The sequence below is a fragment of the Neodiprion virginianus genome, chromosome 1 (genome assembly GCF_021901495.1).
Source record: "Neodiprion virginianus isolate iyNeoVirg1 chromosome 1, iyNeoVirg1.1, whole genome shotgun sequence".
Classification (NCBI taxonomy): domain Eukaryota; kingdom Metazoa; phylum Arthropoda; class Insecta; order Hymenoptera; family Diprionidae; genus Neodiprion; species Neodiprion virginianus.
Window position 1 is genome coordinate 32,828,202 of NC_060877.1, and position 22,485 is coordinate 32,850,686.

Here is a 22,485-nt window from a genome sequence, read left to right on the forward strand (position 1 = left end):
AATATGGATTGGTTGATATTCGAAAATGCGTAGATAATCTTACCCCGACCGTGAAAAATAAATTCTAGAATAATAACTTAAATTCCGGGACCTCGTGATTTCAAGGTCACCCAAAAAATAACTGTCCAATGGAATAGATAAATCATTCAACTCCTCGTTGTTGCGGACTCCTCCTAATTCGTAGTGAAGTTTGCGAGATAATTAAAAATTAAAATGAGGCTCTGATTCCTGCCGAAATTCGTTGTTAGTGAAGATACGGAAAGTAAAATTTTTCAGTACAATGAACATTGTTCCCAAGACCCTATAAAGTCGCAGTAAAGTTTTTACGTAAGTTGGGTATCTAGATCAACATGTGGCGGATGCCTCAGTGCAGATGCTTCTTACGCTGCGCAAGATCCTAAGTCAAACGCTTTGTGTGCCGGTCATCAAAAAGTATTAGTCATCGAAATGTGCAAAACGAGGTTCGAAGAAGAGCATTCGATCCGTTCATATGCAGACTTTGAGAAGAAACTGTATTTTAAGGCTCTTGGCATTCCGCGATCGTTTTGCTATATGATAACAACTAGCATTCTTAATCATTGTAATACACGTGTATATATAATACGAATTATACATGCTTCATCGAACCTACAGCGACAGATGGGAGCTGCGAGCAACGAACACTTTGGTATTCCACGAGGCTGAAGTTGGTAACGTTAACGGAACGAAAGATGAGGGAAAATTTGTTATTGTAAAATTTTAGAAGGGCTTTCAAGAGGTTGGATTTGCAAAAATATAACTATGTTTTGTTTATTACGGTTTACTAAATTTCAGACAATCCCTGAAAAATTGCGAAGCAACAATTTCTCATAAACATACATCGTTACAGTAACGTTACTGACGTCAACCACATGTTAATTCTGGCATCGGCGTTACGAAACTTCGCGTTCGCAACGCCGCAACGATTCCACTTATGAAATATAATTTCATTGCGACAAACAAACCGATTTTTATAAATTCATGGTGAAATCAAATGTAGGTATATACATATATATGAAAATTTAAATTCATCGCACCTGTTGAGCAAAGAACGACGCAAATCTGATTTCGATTCATTTTCACGTCGTACGTCGATTGTGATTTGGCAGAGTTTCCACTTATGCATCCCTCCATCGGTCTAGGAAACGCAACTAAGTAAATCAGGTTATAGAAGTTCATAAGCATGCTATTTTCTGTCGATGAAAGTCTTCAAGTTGATTTAATTATATTTAGAGCGTCACGTGCAATGGAATTCAATTTTCAAAAGCTTTTACAAAATGATTCGTCAACCACAAGAAAAGAACGAAGAATAATGACAATAATAGTAATAATAAAATAACATTGTTACGACACAAAACCCGCTAGAATTTCAGTTAACGGAAACCGAGGGAAACCGACGGAAACACTGCGTAATAACCGCATCGCGTAAATTACTCTAGAAATATGAGTATTCTACATATAATATAATACAGTTTAATTCTCTCTCTATCTGTCCAATTTTTTTTATAAGCTATTAGTATTACATTTTCTTTGTCGTAGTTTGTTAAGCAGTCTCGTTCTTGAAGCAGTGTTTCAACAACGTCAAATCCATCGGCAACGCCACGGTGTTGTTTTGCGATAAAGAAGCTCATTCCGCGAATACGGATGTTACATAAAACAATCACAATCACAATCACAAGAAAAAAAAAACAAAAACCGCGGGTAATTTGATGCAACGATAGGAAGGTTTAGCGCTGAATTCGAACGAGCACCGCCCACCGGGACAAGGCTGCTGATTCTGGATGCGGTAAACCGATCACGTCGATTGCACCGAGCACACTGAGTTGAGTCTAGTGAGCCAAGAGACAGCCGGCCGAGTGGCTGGCAGCCGCTGGCTGGCTTTGGTGGGCTTTGAAACATCACGAACGCCGCCGTCGCGCCCGCAATATGCACCGACAACCGGCGACCGCACTCGCCGCCTTGCCAGGCACAATGTTTCTTCGTTTTCCCTCGGTAGGTAGGAACGTATTACGTACGTCCCGGGCTCGCACACACGCCTGATTCTAATCTCTCGCATATCGAAGATCGAGGAACGTACGTTGACCCGTCGTTGCTATCATCGGTCACCGCAGGTTGACCCTTTCCGAATCTTTCCTGACGTGAAAACACGTACGAGGACTGCTGCCTTTCGCAATCTGACGAACGTGTGTAACAGGTGCCAAAGAGTCGAGGGGTTTGATTCAACGAGTTGATAACCCGAGCGGCGCAACTTGGTCCTTAAACGTATGCTAATTCCTAAATCTTGTCGCCGTTATAACGTTTGAGAAACTATGCGAAGCAAGGAATGCGCGTGTAGGTATATACGAAAGATCGTTGTAGGCTGCGTTTTGGTGGTGATAACGTATTTTGTCACGTATTGGTATCGAAACGGACTTTTTGATCCGTGGTTTCAGTCGTCGGTTTGCGCTAACGCGCTTTTACCGCGTATTATTGTTGTCCAGGAGAAGAAGGAAAAAAGAAAAGAAATCGACAACCGGTTTGTTGGAAAAAGTACACGCGTAGTTTTCACCGTCTCGACACGTAAACCTGAAACGTAAACGTGAAAGAGAAATGGGAAATGGGGAAAAAGAGTAACGCGAGGGAGCGCTTTGAAATCGGAAGCCCGGTGAGACCTTGTCGTATCCTTGTCGCTCAATGGTTAGCCAGTTAGCTTTGAAATTTGAAGTTTTCAACCGAGGCAATTACAGGAATGTACATACCTGCGTACTCGAAACGTAGAATGCAGGGTAAACTTCACCATCGTCGAGTGGGTGGTACTCAAATTAACGAGTATGTTATACTATATGTACACCGCGTGTCTGTTTTATGTACATTGTACATACATATAATTATAAACAGCAGAGTATGGAAGGGAAGGAAAAAATGTCGTACAAGTGAGAAATACATGTGTGTATAAGTTGAATTTGACGAATGAGAAAAGTTATACGAATTACACGGGTGAAATCAAGCTGTAATTACCTAGCATTCAAAGTCGGACGAGCCAAAGCGGAAGTTTGCACCTTGCGATAGCGAAATCGTTTTTTTGTAAAATAGCAATTCGTTCAATTCGTAGACAACTATTATGAGTTCGCGGTAACGGATTGACTGACGATGCCTTTAAAAAAGCTCGAAACTAAGGTCGTGTGATTGTTGTAAAATCATTGGACTGAATTAAAAAAAAAAAAATATCAACTTATCTGAATCTGTTACACCTTTCCAAGAAATCTCTTAAATAACCAATGTAATCCTTGAGAGGTAAAGATTGACCAGAACACGCACACTTGACTCAACACCCAATAAGAATAAGAAAAGCATATACGTTAAGAAGAGCGTTTGGAAAAACTATCAATAACTCGTAAACTCGTAAGATTAACATCAATTATGGGGGTCACAAACTGCAACGGACTCCGTTCCGAGCGAACAACAGCATGGCAAATATAATATAATAAAATACGTATGTACATATGTACGTTTATACTAATTGCGCAAAGAATTCTTGGCAGAGTCATTGTACCGGGGTTGACCCGACTGCGGTTTGTTGCGAGTATAACCTACGTACAAGGCACAATTGTGCACACATAATTGTTGTAGGTGTCGGAGTTTTAAGCGAACCGTCCGTCCGCTGTCAGCAGCGAGAATAAAAAAATAAAAAATTAAATATTAATAAAAAGAAATGAAAGATTATCGCCTGTGTATGACGGGTGGGCTAATTACGAACAAATATTTTCACAGATATACCGCAAATCCCTGGTGTGGCAAGTCGATAGATACTATGCATTATTGTATGCTGTACGTGCAGCATCGATCAAAATTAACGATTGCTCAATGAACTTGATAATATACCGTTATCTTTGTGCTAAATAAAACACGCCTGATGACTAACCAGCGATTACACGTAATGCCCATGTAAAACCGTCGCCTGCGCAGCAGCGACACACATACGTACGTTATTTTCTCTACCCTCGGTTATAAACAGTTTTGACGCGGTTCGCCAGTCTTTATATCGCATCGAAACGAATTCGTATCCATGGAAAAATACAAATAAAATAACTCTGTATGTCTACCTAAGTGTGTACTTTCGTTTACATTGTACCTGTACAAAGATTAATGCAACGAGATAACAACAGGCATGGGTCGAAATTCATGAATGATTAAGAATACAATCAAGTATTTTGTTTGCTTGCTTCCTACGGAAAGATAAGGCCAATAAAATACAGGCTCGAGACAACACCCTTTGCATATTTTCATGCAACTTTGTACGCGTATCGTTTCTTACACCAAATCGAAATAAATGAAATCTTCTTCTACCTACGACAAAAAAACAACAGCTAATATGAAGAATTAATTGCAGATAGGATTCTGAATACGTATCTTGCTACAAATAGTGCAACATAACGACATGTGTAACATTTGCCGTAGGATATTAAACTTTACGTTTCCTGCGTTTGAATAATAATATAATATATCATCGAGTTATATTAAAATCGCATTCGGCATGAATCGAATAATGTAATCATACAAATGAACGAACGATAATTTATGGACGGCTATTTGTTCTTCTAGACATAAAATCGATAGATTCATGTGTTTGAATTGTGTTTTACGATTCTGGCAAATTCCACACTGGAGTGTGTTATCAAACACATTGGTTAAAAATTCATATCCGCAAGGTTTCTCCTCGCATCTGCCGTCTATTCAGGAATGCTCTTTGGCCACGAATATCACTCGTAAATTTTTACCCGTACGATCGTACCCATCAACCGGCTATTGGCAAATAAAAATTTTCGAGTGGTAAACGAAATCCAGAATAGCAGAGTGACGAAATTTCACGACTCGCAAACCAAACAAAGAGAATTTGAATAATAACCAGTTTTTTCTACACATCTCGAAAAAAACTCGAAAGTCGTATAGGTAAGCGTAACAACTTTACGACTTTCGTGTGAATTTTTCTAGAATCTTTTTTTTCTCTATAATAATACGTACAAATAAGTTTGATAATTAAACTTGGTTCACTTAATTAAAAATATTGTAATAATTGAGAAAGAAATGCGTAAGCAAATTTCGAAATAGCATGATTGACGTTATATAGAACATAAATACCGCTGGTTAATAGAAATTAGGGGCTAACATTACGTTCCAGAAGTTGGTAGAGCGAATCGTTTAAACCGTGGTAGTATTATTCGCGGTCAATTAATTATAATACAATAACTTTGTCAAAGTTATACTTTGGAAAGTTCAATTTAACGCTACAAATTCACGACACATTGTACGTACGCGAATGCGCAACTTGTGTACAAAGGTGATAGTTACAAATTTGCCTTGCGATATAAATCCAAGGGCGAATTCGTAACAAAAAAAGCGGAGACAACAATTGCGTCACGATGTTGAGAAGTTTGTTTACGGAGCGTGTTCAAATCGTCGTCCGGAGCTGGAAATAGCGAACCGCAACTGTTCTATATTATCCTACCGTGAGATTGGAAATATCCCGACACGATGTCAGATCCAGATGCGTATGACGCACTGAAGCGGTACCAGTGCTGCCATTATTATCACTGGTCATAATTAAGGTCGGCCAAACAATTTCATCCTTTATTTATAAGATTAATCGATCATTTTGCGTACTTCTCCCTGCGCGACCCTGTGCATAAAATGAAAGGCTGAATCAAAAGTGATTAAAACATTGACGGGGAACCGTCTGATAAATTTACGAAAAATTTTCGTCCAACAAATGCTCGCAGAGATCGCTTCGGGGAGTTCTAATGTATTCCAAGATTCTAATTGTCGTAAAACTCCCCTCAGTTGAGTAAAAACTAGAAACACATATAAAATAAAATTACCAGTGTACGATCAAACTTGGGACCAAAATTAAAACATCAAGTTGGCAAAAGTGCATAACGAAGTCTTTAACTGGGTGCCAAGGTGAGTGGAAACGCGCCAAGGTAACGTTCAGCTTATAAGTATAAGTAGGGTATGCCTATGACAATCGGCGCTGTTCGCAATAGTTTGCAAAACGAGACACGCGCCTGCCGATAGCGAATCGAGTGAGTCGATGCAGGTGGTCGTCGTCCATGTCAGATATTAAAATCGCGCTGAAAACGGCAACGTCAAATAGCCATGTATTCGCCAAGTATAAACTCCCGCCGCGATCGACAGCTGATTTCATTGCGTTACATATATACCTATGTGTGTGTGTGTGTGTATATATATTTATGTATCGACTGCGGTGCTGACGAAGACTCGATCATTCCCCTCGTCGATCGCCACGTAGGTAGGTAGAGATAGGTAGGTTCGTCGCCTAGCCCCGCGAATCTATTCACTCACCGAGCATCCTTTCGTGTGTGTATGTGTGTGTGTGTATATATATATATATATATATATATGTATTATATCAAATCGACCGACTACGTGCAATTATATTATTATCACCGGAAGGCGCGCGTGGAATTTCAATTATAATCCATTGTTTTCGCCACGTACATGTACGTATAATTGTTATCATACCCTGAAAGCGATACGTGCCAGACTGTGCGTTATTTATACATACATACACATAATATACGTACATGCATAAATGTCTGTGTAATTCAATTCCTAGAACGTATTGTTCCAATCAATTTCACGAGCACTGTGCACAGTTACGTCTTAGTAAAACAAGCAAAACAAGTAAAACAATTCGAACAAGCACGTAAATACATATTTTGTTCCTTTTATTCTGCCTTCCAATTTTATCCTTATGTGGTATATCGACATCGCACATGTGTGTACGTTCCGTAAAATGAAGGGTAAAGAGTAATAAAGACTAATAATAATAATTTGAAAAAAAAAGAAAAAAAAAATCGAACACGAGACTCGGACGCACGTGCGAAAAGGCGTAGAGATAGGATGTATCTTCGCCTTGTGCCGAGGCGAGGCACGATTGATGCTTCGAACAGCGTGCGCGAAGAGAACGTTGTACGCGTGACAAATTACACGAAACTTAACAGCCAGTAATCAGCACCAGCTTTAGAAGGCCTTATTTTCGCAATTAATATTTATCGTGTTGAAGAGAGTTGAACGTGTTGGCCTGCAGCTTTTACACGTTGTAATGTATAACACGAGTAAATAATAATATTAAGAGTCTGCGTGTGAAAAAAAATGAAAAATAAAAAAAACACAATGACAAATAGAAAGGGGAGATGACAGAAATTTGAAAATTGAAAAAAAAAAAAAAAAATCTTTCAGGGATAAGGAAACCAATAACAACCAGAATATGATGCAACAACGAACAACAATCGAGACCCCGACGGCCACGTAGCACTTTGTACACTCGGCTTCCATACGTGAACACGTGGCACCGTGCTACGCAGCAGCACCAATATCTCTGTACAAGCGTGGGTCACGACGACGACGGCAACAGCACCGATAGCGTATCTCATTTTATTACACGTACGCACGTATATATGCCTGTGGTAGGATAAGCTCAAGCGACGGAAAAAGAATTTTTAAAACTAACCATCGTGTACCTACTCCTACCTACTCCGATAACACACCTACTACTTCTCACAGGATTCCTACACACATGCGCGGTGTGCAAAGAGAGGATAGGAAAATGTCAGACAAGTGTACGGGAGGGCAAGGCCATATTGGGGCCATTCCTCTGCAAAGACATTACGTAATAATTAGATTTACGTTTGGCTGTATAATGAGAACTCGAAAATACCAATTCATTATACCGAAATCGGTTTGTAATCGCTGAACCAATTTAGCGCCACAAAGGTCGATAATCGTAAGAATATCAAGGTCAGGTCCGATTCATACGCGCTCTATAAGATACATGAATATATTTATGAAAATAAGGAAAAAAAGAAACTTTCCTAGTGGAGATTCTACGTCCCCTTTTATCGACTTTTAAATAGTTTCGTACCGCTGACCGTGCATACATGTATAACGTATGTATACCCTTAGCCTACAATCTGGTGGGCGATGGGAATTCCACTTCATTATCGGTATCGCGGTGAATTGTTTCCTCGTGATGACGATAGACGGTCTACATTAGACGCTGCTCTTTTCATCTTGGCTGAAACTCGAGAACTTTCAACGTCGCTTTTTTCTCGATTCATATTCCAGCGTCGCGAGAAAACTTCGGATAACATTTTGTACAAAATGGAAAGTCTTTCATTTTTTGAAAACGACTTTATTCTATCAGGCAAAAGCTCTCAGGAAACATTTTAAAAACGTACTTGGTCGAAATCAATAAGGAATACCCTCGTAAATCGCGTGATGTTTTACCAATCCTTCGGTACATAATAGCGTCCGAGAATTTCATTTGCGTCTCACTGACGGAACGAACCTTTTTCCTTCATCATTAGAATGAACAACATGTACTTACTTATACCGTCTTTTGCGACGAGGCGTGCAACCAGAATTGAAATCTACAATTATTGTTGTTCGAGCAAATGTTTATAATCCCAACGAATTTTTCAACGCATATATCGTGAAAAAGATACGTTATTGGATATTTCGGTGGAAATTTTCTATTTATATTTTTGTAAATTTCTGAATAAAGTTTTTGATTGCCGAAATTTCAGAGTTCACAACAATATTACCCACATGCCAATCATTTCCACGCCATTTGATAACAAACTATTTACAAATCTGTAATAAGATTTGAGTAATCTGTTAAAAACCCTGCTCAACACTTACAAAAAACTCAGATATCGATAACAGAAGTCGATTGAATGATCTGTCGCATTTCGTCCGCTTTACAGTACCCGTAGTGACTGTCAGTTGAAAAAAAAAAGTTGTACGATCTGTGTATGCGGGAATAAGCGTAAATACTCACCTCCGATACTTGCCTGTTACCTGAATACTCCATACAGAAAATATCCACAAGGGTTCGTTTAAAAATTTATACTGTTTATCTCACAGTAGTATATATTAAATGAAATTATTTTAAGAGACCGTCATAGGCCGCACAATAATCCGATCCACTGTATTCCAACACTGCATCCAATAAGGGGGGAGGTGGGGGGAAGGTGGTTATTTACTTATTTTTTTTTTTTTTTTCGTTTCCTCTACCAACAAATCCTTCGGCATAAATTTTGGGAAATTTTGTGCATATACAGGGTACCACCAATACAATCACATATCACTGAACTTTGTTTAACTTCTTCAAGATCACTGTAAATTTTAACGTCACTTTATCACTGTTTAACGTTTATTATTTATTATCATACACACTTGACCAGCATCCTCAAAATGGCATCCTGTTATCCTGCTGTACAATGGTAGAAGATGTAATAATGAAAATAGTAATTTATTACGCAAAAAATACCCAGATCGTACTCGAGTTGTTGCGAATTTTATAATCAAGGGTCGAAAATCTAAGGCTGCTGGTTTTCAACCGTCAGATTTTACGTAAATTTGCTGACTCACGTTAATGAGCCTACCTCAATAAGCCACGCGTTGCGCTGTTTGTTTGCGGAATAGAGAGTTTTGAAATTGCATTCTAATCGGGTCGCGTTTGCGAGCTACTGTCAAATCTTTCGAATCCATCTAACGGCGGAGGAACGATTGGCGAGACCGCGAAGGTCGCGACCTCCGTAAGGTACGGTGATTCCTTATTATTTAAAAGAGTAGCATTAAAACGATTCGAGCGATGAGGAAGAGGAGAAGAAGGAGGAGGACGAGGAGGAGGCGGAGACAGACAAATGGGCGTCTGTCCAAATACCGTTCAGATTAGCCTCAGAGAGGCAGATAGTCTAGCGAGTGAATGAAATGTAATCCAGGGACACTGCGGGCATTATTCATTTATACAACTAACCAACGAGCAGCTCGTTCCACCTCGCCTTCGTCTAGAACCTAGAAAATATACTCCCACCATGCTGATCTTCGCACATATAACGCCGTATCGCTTACACGTATAGTCAATGAGACTCCAGAGTGAAATCATTCGGTATTTTCCGCGTTGCGAGCTGTCCGTGTTTCACTAACAATCCTCTGATACGGTACTAAAAGGACACCCAAAGTTACGTTTACCGAATCTCCGTGTACATATAAAGTATTCTTTTCGATCCGTTTTAAGCGTATAGCTGGGCAGTGAACGAGTATAAGACGAAACTAGGGACTGCGGAGTATTGAAAAACAAAAGGTAAATTACAGTATGATGAATAATGGTTTCAGAAGAGTTGTATGTGAAATAAGAGAAACAAAATTATACATATATACGTCCTCAACAATACCGACGACTTAATCTGCGAAGATCGTCCACTTAATCAATTGCAACCGTTTTAAATTTCATTCCAGACATGTTTTGTGTTGTGAATATTTATACATATACATCTAATATAATCAAGGCGATGCGCAAAACACGACGACGAATCGCATTCAGGTTTACAATCAAAGAAAACGCTCTTTTCGCGGGTATGAAAAATGGATCAAAGATTCTAACGTACACTCGACCGAAAAAGAAAAATCGAGGAAAGATCATTACCACCGTTTTCACGTTATGCAAACACGATAATCGCCTTTCAAATTTTACCAAAAACTATCTATTTTCTATCCAAATTAATGTTTCAATAAACGCTGATTTACTCACACTCATCACGCGCACAACTCACAACTTGTCGACCGAAGCAGGCATTTTTGTTTCTTCGTCAGTAGAAATACGAATGTTTGAATTTTGTCTTTCTTTCAAAGCCAGTATTTATAATACATAAATGAAAGGTATCATCCCAGTCGAATAATATCGAATCAAGGATAATAAACTCTCGGAAATCACGCATTGGCAATTTTTCGCGGGGCTGCTTTGCTGATACCAATATAACAAGATGACTGTAAAATACTTGTATGTATTCAACCTTGTTAATCGAGTCAGGAAATTAAGGCATGGACAAATAGCATCTGATCCGTTGGAGGACGAGACGAATTTGTTGCCAAAACTGGCTTCTGTACTCTGAGACACGTTTGCACATATACATATATATAATTATTCCAATTTATAAGATAATAAAAACAAAGATGTCAATATAATATGGGAATTAGGCAGCTTCTCCAAACCAACACTCGGGAAATAAAAAAAAAAAGAATTTTAATTAACGCACGACGTTTATTTCCGCAACATTGTTAGTTTCAATTTTTTTTTTTCTTTCTTTGTTTTTAAAACTTCTTGAGAATGTTTTGTCAACTGCAACGATCACCAGTCGTCGTAGCTTGCGGAATAAATGCGTACACATGTGTATAAGACGAAATGCGACAGGTCGAGAATGCATTTTGCAACTCACTCACTCACGCACGTACGCGGACTCGAATCGGAAATTGAAAGGACGTGGAAGGATGAAAGGGGAGGTGATTTAATTAACGACAATAAAAAGCTTAGAAGATCGCAACGTACCCGTGGGGGGGAAACCTATGCTGAAGATGCTGTGGCTCGTAGTACTGTGTTGTGAGGGCTCTTTCGTCCAGGGTGTGCTCGGTGGCGTGAGCCTTCGCAGCGGATTTAATGTCCATGAACGCGACCGTCGCTGAGGCACCCCCGGTGCCCGTCGACCCGACGCTCCCGACGCCGACGCCGCCGACACCGACGCCCCCGCCCTCGCTCCCCTCACCGCCGGAGCTCCCATCGACGGGGCATTCTTCTCCCCGTGGCAGCAGCTTGACGCTTTGTACGCGTCCATACCTGTAACGAGATAACAAACGACAATAAATAAAAATCGTCCGGTTTACATTTTAACAATAAATATAGGTAGGTACAGGTGTTCCGGTTTAACGTCGTCAAATTCGAAACCTTTAAATATCGTAAATCAAATCTTGACCTTACAACGTTCTCAATCTAGGTACATGTGTGTTACATAGGTATATACGGCAATGCCTAACGTCTCGCGCGAATGCGCCGATAAACCTACTGCTTTCACCCACATGCACTGCGTATATATGTTTGAAAAATATGACTGCTGTATGAGAGGCGTGCACAGCACGAATGAACGTGACAATCGGTGACTAGGTGTTGTACCGCCTGCCGTTTCGCTAAGGAGAGGAGCGAGGAGACTCGGGGAACAGGTGATTGATGCCCATGTGGGTTAAGGGGGGCGGAGGGGCGAAAGGGGGGGGGGGGGGGAGGGGTTGGACGGAGAGGGAGAACGCTGCAAAGAACTGGTGCTTGGATATAAATATTTCAAAATGTCTAAACGCTGACATCACCTGCGGTCACGTATAGGACGGACGTTTCGTAGTTGCAGGTACGAGGGTTCAGGTCTATAGCCGTTGAAAGCGCACACTCGCAAAACGAGCACGCGTAAATCGCGGTTACAACTCCGTTACTCGCCTGTATACATTTTCTATAAATATATACATCGTATATCCAATGAGAAAGAGGAACGGAAAGAGCGGGGTTAGAAATCGGGATGCATCCATCATTGGTGGGGAACTGTTATAGATACGTCAACGAGGTTAGCCAATGCCATTCAGAATCGGTTGTATCGAATCAGATAATCTTCCGTTTTGGAATACCGCTACCAAGTACACGCGTTGCACAGTTATTTTTCGCTTGTATAACAGGAATGCAAGGAAAGATTTGCAAAGCGTGTTTTCGTAACTTACTCGATAGAAATTTTACGCTGTTCTTGGATTGCGCGGAAAAATGGACATCTGCTTGTAAATTAGAAGCAGGTAGTGATACATAGGAGGACGAAAAAAATCACCTTGATAACGCTGTATCGTAACTGTATCCATAACGTTTTTGCGTAGTAGGTAATTGTATGTACATCGATAACCGAATATATATTTAATATACCTGACGAAATGTCAATATGTACAAGCAATTCTGGATTAGTTAGGTGGAAAGAAACATTACACAGAGTTATAAAAATTATATGCCTTGCGATGGCACGATTTGCGAGAGGAAAAAAAAATACCTCAACGCCATATATCAGGAAAACGAGGCTGTTAGCCTTGACTTTAAGCCAGCATCCTAGAGAGTATACCAGCAAAATTCGTTACGTGTTTCTCGCAGCCCGTGCCAGGCTCCTGTTTGTTTAATGTCATTTTTTTTTTTTTTTTTGAGCCCCCCCAAGGATCGAGTTGCTCGTTAATAATTATTGCCATTCGTATACGTCCGTACAAGCCTTGCCGCTACGGACAAAAGTAATTTCCGAATACGTCACGGCCTAGCAAGGACGATCTTCCTCAGTCGGAGGAAGGATCGTCTAACGGATACAGCAGGCAGTTCCTTGAAATGAGCCATATCTTCGAAATAATACCGGGGCTCAGAGTAACAAATAAATGGGAAAAACAGAGTGATAAAACTCGTCGTGTCGTACGGTGAAAAGAGGAAAGTACGAGCATCTCGTACACGCTAACTTATCCGTGGCACAGACACGTATGTAAGAAAGTTGCACATCTCGTCGTAACATTTAGATTCAAATGACGGGTATAAGAAGAAGGCGAAGAAGAAGAGGAAAAAGAAAACGAATAAAAGGTGAACGTGGACGCGTACCTAGGCTCGCCGTTGCTCGAAAGAAGATGAGGGAAGATAAAAAATAAAAATAAAAAATTATAGTGAAAAAGAAATAATAAAGAAACGATTCAAATAGAATCTCGGTTAATTATCGAACGAGAATAAGACCGAGAATAGCTAGCTATCAAAGGCAGCGCCGGGGTCAAAAGTTTTCCATCTCCGTTTGTGGATCCATAAAGATAAAAATTCTCGGATGTTTTTGTCGAGAGAGGCCATGACGGCCCGGCCGAGCGGAGTAGGTACTCGGGAGTGGGAATGAAATACGGATAAACACAGAAGAGGACCGCGTAGTGGGGATGCCGACGCAGCTCGACGCCGACGACGACGCGAGGGTCGTTCCTGGGAGGAGTGGTGAGGAGTGTTGAGGAGGTTGAGGCGAAGGTGGAGGTGGAGGAGCGTTGCGCAGGCGCGGCGTCCCGGGCAGCGTCCGCTTCGTCCGGGGAGTAGCTCGTGCCTAGTCGCGGGAGTCGCACGTCCCCTCGTTTCGCTCTCTGCTTGGAATTATCATTAAACGACATCACGTCGTCAGAGTAAAAATCTTAATATCAATTTTTATACAACAAGAACAACAACAGAGAATCGAGTGTATCCGTTTTTTTACATTATTTTATACAAAATACTTGCGATCAAATCTGCACAGTATTATATTCACGTTTTCTAGATCCCTTATCATTTTGCTGATATTACAGAAAACCGTACTGGTAGCCCGACTATTCGTATAACTATCGTTTATATATCGAGATGAGAATAGTAAGAAAATTCGTACACCTTACCGACGTAGAGTTATTATAAGTAGAGTTTTTCGGCCTGGTGTTTTAGTAAGAGATACCGAAAGCCCAGAGAAAAACCTACGATCGACGTTCGTAGGAGTTTGTTCATTGAAAAAAAAATTAATTATTTGCACGCCTTTTTACGAAAAGCATTCGGATTATTTGTATAAAATTATCATCAATGAAGATTTTAAGGATTACACACAGTAACACGATATTCGGATGCTTTGGTGTGCCTGCCCATGGTTACATAATTATTTACTGGATTACACACACGGAAATGGCGGCTGGTTTGCTGGAAGCAAGATGGGTGGGGCTCGTCTCTCGAAGCTTCGGAGTCACCGTCGCCGCCGTCGCTGCCGTTCTTTTTGCCCTCCTTATTTTTGGGGCTTCGCTGGGAGAGATAGATCATCCCTCTGCACGCCAGTGTGTTCGTTAGTTGGTTTGAATTCGTTTTTTTTTTCTTTCTTTTTTGTTCATGTCCCAAGGATAACGGATAAAACGCAACGCGATTATCCATCAGTCCATACAATACGTGGTGTTGTTGAGTGTGTCCCGACGAAAAGTCAAGGTCTCATATTCGTTCCGTACGTTACGTACAATTTAAAGGGAGAAAAGAGAGTAAATCCCTCCGTACGGCGCACACTCGTATGATCTACAAACTTCCCCGTCTTCTGCGACAAATATTATAATGAGAACACGGGGGTTCTTTCAATGCCAGAGAGAGAAATATACGTCGCTTCGTCATCGAACGAACGAGGAACAGTGAACAGTTCTTTCTCTCCCCCCCCCCCCCCCTTATCGCTACATCTCTTTCTCTCTCTCTTTCTCTCGGTGTGTAGGTGTGCGCGAGGATGACACGTTGATAACCGCGGCCACGTACGCAATACCTACAGGGGAATAAATACGTGCGTCGACCAAGTCCACGTCGCATCGCGATCGTCATCGCTCCGAAGGACCGTGGCTAAAGCTGGCGAAGCCAGTCAGACAACCCAGCGAGTTTCCGTGCGGCCGCCGGAGCCCCTTTCTTCTCACGACGCACGCAAGCGCGGCAAGCAAGCGGGCAAGAGTCAGGAACACGAACGAACGAAGTCCGACGCACACAAGCTATCCCCGGGGCCTCTCTTCAACGGTGCGGCGCACGGCATACGCATCCCCATCCAACTTCCACGGACTACGGCCTCTACGGAGTTCCTCGGTGAGGGACGGAAAGGGTATGGAAAGGGAAGGAGGGAAGGAAAGGAGGAGACGAGGTATAAACGCCACGATGGCGGGGCTGGCGAGCGAGCCTACGGGCCACGCCACGCCACTACAACTTCGCTCCGCTCCGCTCCACTCCACTCCACTCCACTCCAACCCGGCAAGCCTTGGCACGCCAGGCTCTACTTGTCCCCCACTCTCGTGCAATTCCGCCGAGGAATCTTACACCCGAGGAAGACTCGCTCCCTGGCTGCTCCGACGATCCAATGGCGCGTTATTAGTAGAGGAGAGTACTTTGCTTGACGAAAAGTTTTATCAAGAAGAAACATTTGAGAGCGTAGTGTGGTTCCCGTCGTTGTTTTATAATGGAGTCCGGAAAATCGACGAGTCTGTAGGTCAGGGTGGTTATTATGTAACTTTGGCCACCTTGCGTATGCATTCGATGGGCCGCGATGTAAACGACGTTTCACGCTACGAGACGAACGAAATAAACCAACATGCTCCTACAGTCATCGTCATCCCGCCACTGCTGATCGTGCGCGTCGCTTATAAATCGTTCTGTTTCGAAGCCCAGCGAATGCTTTCACGGAGTGGCCAAGTTGCGGAATAAAAATTATTAAACGTTGCTTTACGAACCGTCGGAACTGCTGGAAAATGAAAAAATTGACGAGAATTTTGTCGATGGTTACGTACATATTTATAATGCGTACAGCGGGAGAAAAAAAGAGAGAAAGAGACGATATCTTTGCATAGGCGGAACACAGAGATCCGTTGAAAAAAAAATTTGTCAATATTTTACGACAGTGAGTCGTGTGAGTGTGAAATGGTTGCAGATCTATCGTCACGATATGCACCGACTTATTATTCGTTTGGCCTGTAAGCCAAAAAGTGCCTTTGGTCCAAAGTCCATCGTCCATCATCCATCGTTCGTACATACATGCACAGGGTAAAATGTACGTAACCCCTCTAATTATGTCTCGCGCTATATACACGCGGAACAACAAGACAAAAACAATTATGACCGATGACGATTGTTATATCGATAAGGTTGCGAGGTTACGCAATGTTTTTGACATTATACGCGAAGGAAGCCATGTGACCCGGCGGTGTCGAGTCGATCGATCGATTGCGGTAAGCTGCGAGTGATGCGGAAAAATGTTATCGCTTCGATTTCGATCCGTCTCGGAAAATGGCTTGCAGAAAAGTAGCGATACGTAATTGCGCACGAATTCTACTCGCTCGTCTGTTTCTTCGTTTGGTGAACGCAATTACCCCCCTCCTAAGGGTGGGAGGAGGGTCTGTGTGTACCTTCCACGTCCGTGGCGGAAAGGTGAAGAGGAAATCAATAAGTCGGCATCCGATAGTTGACGACGAGTCGGCGAGAGTGGAGGTGGGAACAGAACCTGGAGAACCCGTCAGAGGCATCCGAAGAGTTTCGACGGGTTGACGTGCCGCGAAGGCGCATCATCGATTTCTGCATCAATAAAGAATATACAGACCTCGGGCCAAAGAAGAGCTGGCCTAAGTTTGGCATCACCGCCGCCACGGACACTTTTTAAATAATACGTTTTTTTTCCCTTGTTATTCTTCTTCTCTCTTGATCTTTCTTGAAGGTTAGCGGGGCGCGTCGAAATCGCAGCGATACCGAGGCAACCAACCGTAAAAATCGCAGTACACACCTATACCTGAGAAGATCGCGTTAAGGAATACGAAATTAACGCAAATATGCAGATATACTCCGTCTATGAATAACCGTAACATAACCATACGTTGTTATCGAATATTCGACTACGCATACGCCAGAGTGTAAAATTCGAATGTCTAAAATAACCGTCTGGGAAAAACGAGGACGTGACGCACGTATCGCATCATACTAGCGGTGAAAACAACGCGCTATCGGTACGGGGGGATCAAAGTTGCTATCAGAGCGCGTGATAAAAGAGGACGAAGAGAGGGAAAAAAGGAAATAAACAAAATACAACTAGCGAGAGAGAGAACCAGCGAACCCCTGGGATACCACGCGGCAGCGTTGAAATGGCCAGAGCTACGGAACTGCGACGGAGACGACATGGCAACGCTGCTATGACTCAGCTCCGCTCCTCGTTCCCCTTCCCCCGCCGAATATCGTTCCTCCTGTTCCGCGCAGCAGATCCCCACTCCCACCTTCTCTCTCTCTCTCTCTCTCTCACTCTCTCTCTCTCTCTCTGTCTCCCCCTCCTGGTATTGCCGCACTATCGCCTCGACCGCTGATGCCGGCGTTGCTGCTGCTGCTGTTGCTGTTCTTTCCTTTCCCCCCAGCGCATTGGTGGTAGAACAACGACGACGTGCGAAGCGAACGCAAAAACCCAACGGGGCGGAGAAAAAAACATAAGACGTCGACGAAGAGGACCCGCCGCCATGCGACTCTTCGTCGCTATCGTATTCCTTGTGTATGTGTGTATAGATACAATGTACATGCGTACATGTGTGCATCCACTGGTAACAATTGAACGATCAGAGCAGGCGGCCCGTGACGAAAGAGAAGAAAGAAGGCGCGGACGAGGGGAGGGGGAAGAAAAACTGGAGAGCGAGAGAGAGAGGCCGAAGGGAGCGGCGGTGTCAGCTGTGCTGCGAGTGACGTACCGTGGCGTGCATCTCTCGTAAAGTTTTTGGTGCACATCACGGACGATTATTACTCTCTCAATTCCGAGAGAGAGAAATATATAATCTCTTAAGATTCAGCCTCCGGAATATTCTTTTTCCCTAGTCGAGTTCAGCGTGACGACACGTTCTCGTTTTTGCCGAGTAATTTTCTGCGGCACTATCGAAGCACGACGTTACCCGTCGCCAAACACCAAACCGTTTGGTTGGTTGGTTGGTTCTATGGCATGCAGCAGCGGAGTAGATTTGGCAACGTCGCGTTACACCTGCGACGACGCCCGCGTTCGTTCGTTCCTGCGTCTCTCGTTTTCTTCGCTTTTTCGGGCTTTGCAGAACCGCATTATACCCGCCGTGGCGTTGGCACCTCGTAAAACATCGTTATAAGTCTTCGACTCTCTCGGGGCCCCTCTCGATACCGTTGCAGCAATACCGTACCTACCTACCTTACTATCTGTCTCTGTTGTGTGTGTATAATGCTGCTACTTCCTCCGACTGCTACCACATTCCTTACGTCGCGTACAGATGCAAACGAAATATAATATTAGCAAGCGCGCGTTGTTAGCCCCGAGGTGTTGCCAGTTATCCGACTTCCAAGATATTCGTTTTTCTCTTGCCTTCAACTACGGTTTTCTGTACAGACGCACACGAGCGCGAAAAGCATCGAGTAACGTAGAGGCGCTAATACAATCGGTAAGCGATGATCTCACACGAGCATAAAACTGCACATAAATTTACCGATTAAATACAGTTTGTTTTGTTTTTTTGTTCCTCTCCTCTGACAGAGAACAATTTTGCATATCGTAACTCCGCGCGATGTGACAACCAGTTAATCATAAGATTGTCGAATATTATTACACCGAATGTTTTCTCAAACCTGTTATTTCCCCAAGTTAAACATTAATACTGTTTTCGCGTGTATAAAAGTTTACTGGGTAGATATAACACTCTTTCGCAATATACACCGATTTTGCGACCATGCGACAAAAAATGCACTCAGAATCTAGACATGGGCCAGTTGAAATGTCACGAGAAAGCTACTTTGCCCGCCTTATAAATGGACAACCTTGAACCACGCGAACGGGACGGCTCGGTTAGAGGAGTAAGGGTCATAGCCGAGTAATTTGTCGCCATGACCAGGACCGTTTATTATGGAGAAATTTATAGGCGTGTGTCGAAGGCACGAGGTCGAGGATTACCGCCCTCCCCCTCGCCCCTGTGACCTCCCGCCCTCGTATCACCCCATTTTCTCAAACACCACGCTATCCGATGAGCAAACAAATAAACAAACAAACAAACAAACAAACAAAAACAAACAGACAGATAGTGATAATGTAGAAATAATTCGTCTCCCCCTGAACGGCGCGGCGTACGCCCGACGACTAAGGAAGGAAAGGAGATCTTCCCCTTCGACGAGTATAACGTATTTCGGCGAAAAGCCCAGAGGGAGAAACTTCGTTACGCCTTCTTCCGTATGATAATAATAATAATAATAATAATGACAATTTGTCTTCTATCGAAGCGTACCGTAGACTATAGGACATTTGTCCATACGCAGGTATTCGTTTTATTACAACCCTCGTACCTGCCGTTGCGTATATCCTAAATGCGATTCATAATTTATCCGCGTAGATATATATATATATATATATATATATGTATATATATATATAACCAGTCGCGTATACCTGAACACAACAATCTGATTATACGACTCGCAAAATGCCAGGGATATAATTTATTGACCTCGTAAACGCGTGCGGAGGTCCGATTTCTTCCTATTCGAGACAGTGAGCTGAGCTGCATGACACGGCATGGTATGGTAGAGAAAGCTTGCCATTGTATTCCGCGAGTGCAACTAGCATATCTCTCTCGCTTCGCACTCGCGCGGTTTGAACGTGAAAAATATTCGATCGGAATGTTTATATATTTTTTCTCTTTGTTTTTTGCTATTTTTTTTTTTTTTTTTCTTTTCCTCCTTGCACGGTTCAACAATTCAGCGCAATCAGGACACGGATGTGTGCATATTTCACTGTGTTATGAAAAATAAAGAGTGGGAGTAGAGGGAGCAGAAAACAGGAACGCATTCTGTTTTCCAAAGAGAGAAGAAGAACCCCCGACGCTCTAGCGCTTTACCCCCACATCGTATAACACACACAGTTGTACGTCACGCCAGCAAATATCACCATCAGAATCTCGGGAACATAATATTCACACGTGAGCGCTATAGATGAATTTTTCTATACCCTCTACGGACACTTTTCAATGCGCACCGTAACACAAAGCAGCGCGCACAATAAACTCAAACTCAGACTGAAAATGAATACCGTCGTCGTCGTTGGGTTTCATCGTTATGCAAGAGAAGCTCCATCCAAAGTGTGTACCAACCTCCTATAAAAGTTAGATTGAATAATGCACGTTGTTCGGAGAACGGTTCGAAGCTTTCGCATGATATGGGAATGGTTTTAAATAAGAATGCAGAAATTCGATTCTTTTGTTTTTACCGCAAAGTTTGCTTGCGGTATGGATAATAATAGAACACGTATTTCGCATTTGCCTAGAACCGCGAGACTCCTCCTCGTATGACATCGTAAACGTGCTTGTCTAGCGTCTGGAGAAATCTCGACGTGGCAACTGAGGAAACACCTTGCAAAATCGAAGACCGCGCTAGATTTCGTCGAAGAATTCGATGCCGTTTGTTTTTTCTCTTTCTTTTTTTCATCCTCTTTCAATTATTCACCGTCTATGCTATACTTTTATATACCCATGCGAGAGAAGGTCGCCGTTGACGCACGTGGATAACGACGTACAATGACGGAAGTCATCCTCCGGCAGTTATTTCCTTATTGCACAACGCATGCACACACACACACATACACGCAAAACGTACTGCGAATTACACACCGCAAACGTGACCACGATACACGCAGCTACGTTACAATTGCAATGACAAGTCCAGTTTTCTATTATTATTATTATTATTATTATCATTATCGTTATATACCAATAAATTAAACGTATATATTTCTTTTAAATATTTCCACACGTGCGTGGAAAAAAAAAGGCGCGAAGCAAAAGAAACTTAGCGCGTGTCATTGTCGCGCGTGCCTGCGTGGGGAAAATCGGACGTACATGGGGGTCTGACTCTCGAGCTGTAGCCGATAAGGCGATCGTACGTACGTATAGGTATACCTAGTATTCGTAACCGTTATATACTCGATGCGTAACGCAACGAGACTGTAACCTTGATAAAATGTTAATTCGCATCGTTTCTCGGTGCACGTTACTTCCTAGCCTTCCCCGAGCATCCAGGCATGCTGGTGTAGTAGTACCGTACTGCTATAACCACTACCGTAACCATCACGAGACAATTTCCCGCAAATTCACCTCCGCTAAATTATTCCCTGACGCGATTATTATTATACGTATCCTCTATCCGTGTAACGTGTTTTACCGCGTAAAATGACATCCAGGTACTTTGGGTATACCGCCATGATATTACATACTAACGTACGAATGTACTGGGAAACGCTGGCTTGCAAAACGTTCAGGGTGCCGGTAACGACCATTAGTACGGGTAGGATACAACGGATACAGGTAGACAATTTTCGCAACGCGTAGTTAGATCGGCGATTACGTACACTCTGCAGTTTCCTCCAGGTTTTCAATCCCACTCTTCAAAATATTCGCCCGTCACCGTCTAATCCGCTCGCTTCGCTTAAATTACGAAAAACGAACGCGTTCCTACTCTAACGCGTAACCCCGTTGTACCTTAAACGGAGGTTTCGGAAGCTGGGAGAGATTGAGCATAACGACAGTAATTGTCCAGAGATAGAATTTGAATAACCTGGCATCGCGAGACACGTCCGCCGCTCCATACCCTCGGCGTCCATAACTCGCGGGTCTGTCTCGTCTGTTTCTTACCCTAAAAATAGCGACAAAGGACGTTGGCGTTGCGGTGCCGTTGCAGCCAGCAGTTTTGCCGGTTGGGCGGCACCGCCAGAAGAAGAAACCCGAGGCAGCAACGTGCGTCTGCAAGCAGCAGCTTGCTCAGCTACATCGACACCGATGCCTGGAGCAACGGAACCTGTCTGAAATGCCGCGACCAAAAATACTCAAAAAACATCCCCCCCGCTACTCTGGCAGCGAAAATAGAGCAACGTTACCAAACAGACGCCACACGACTCTCGGACAGCGCACCACCCACCGCGTTTTTCACGTATACCGGTGTATGTACACGGCATAGAACAACGCTGCTGTTTATCCTCCTACAACCTCCGAACGATACCTACGCACAGGATATGCGCTCCCGGGACTGTCACGCTTGGAATGATTCGAAGTACATCGCGA

At 42.9% G+C, this 22,485-nt stretch overlaps 1 protein-coding gene and 1 long non-coding RNA gene across 12 annotated transcripts in view; one reads left to right on the forward strand and one right to left on the reverse strand.

Annotated features, from left to right (window-relative positions):
- Positions 1-22,485, reverse strand: part of LOC124309566 (protein split ends-like) — a 111,011-nt gene that overhangs the window by 34,079 nt on the left and 54,447 nt on the right. For 8 of the 11 annotated variants that reach the window (XM_046773291.1, XM_046773327.1, XM_046773308.1 and 5 more), the window contains exon 2: positions 11,408-11,692. In XM_046773291.1, the coding sequence (XP_046629247.1) occupies positions 11,408-11,692 (285 nt within the window). Of the gene's footprint in view, positions 1-1,541; positions 1,657-11,407; positions 11,693-11,833; positions 12,003-14,572; positions 14,920-22,485 lie in introns of those variants that run through there. The other 3 variants (XM_046773338.1, XM_046773355.1, XM_046773346.1) reach the window with 3 other exon arrangements.
- Positions 6,036-7,527, forward strand: LOC124309988 (uncharacterized). Its single transcript, XR_006909557.1, has 2 exons — positions 6,036-6,304; positions 7,258-7,527. It is a non-coding gene; the product is annotated as an uncharacterized LOC124309988 (long non-coding RNA).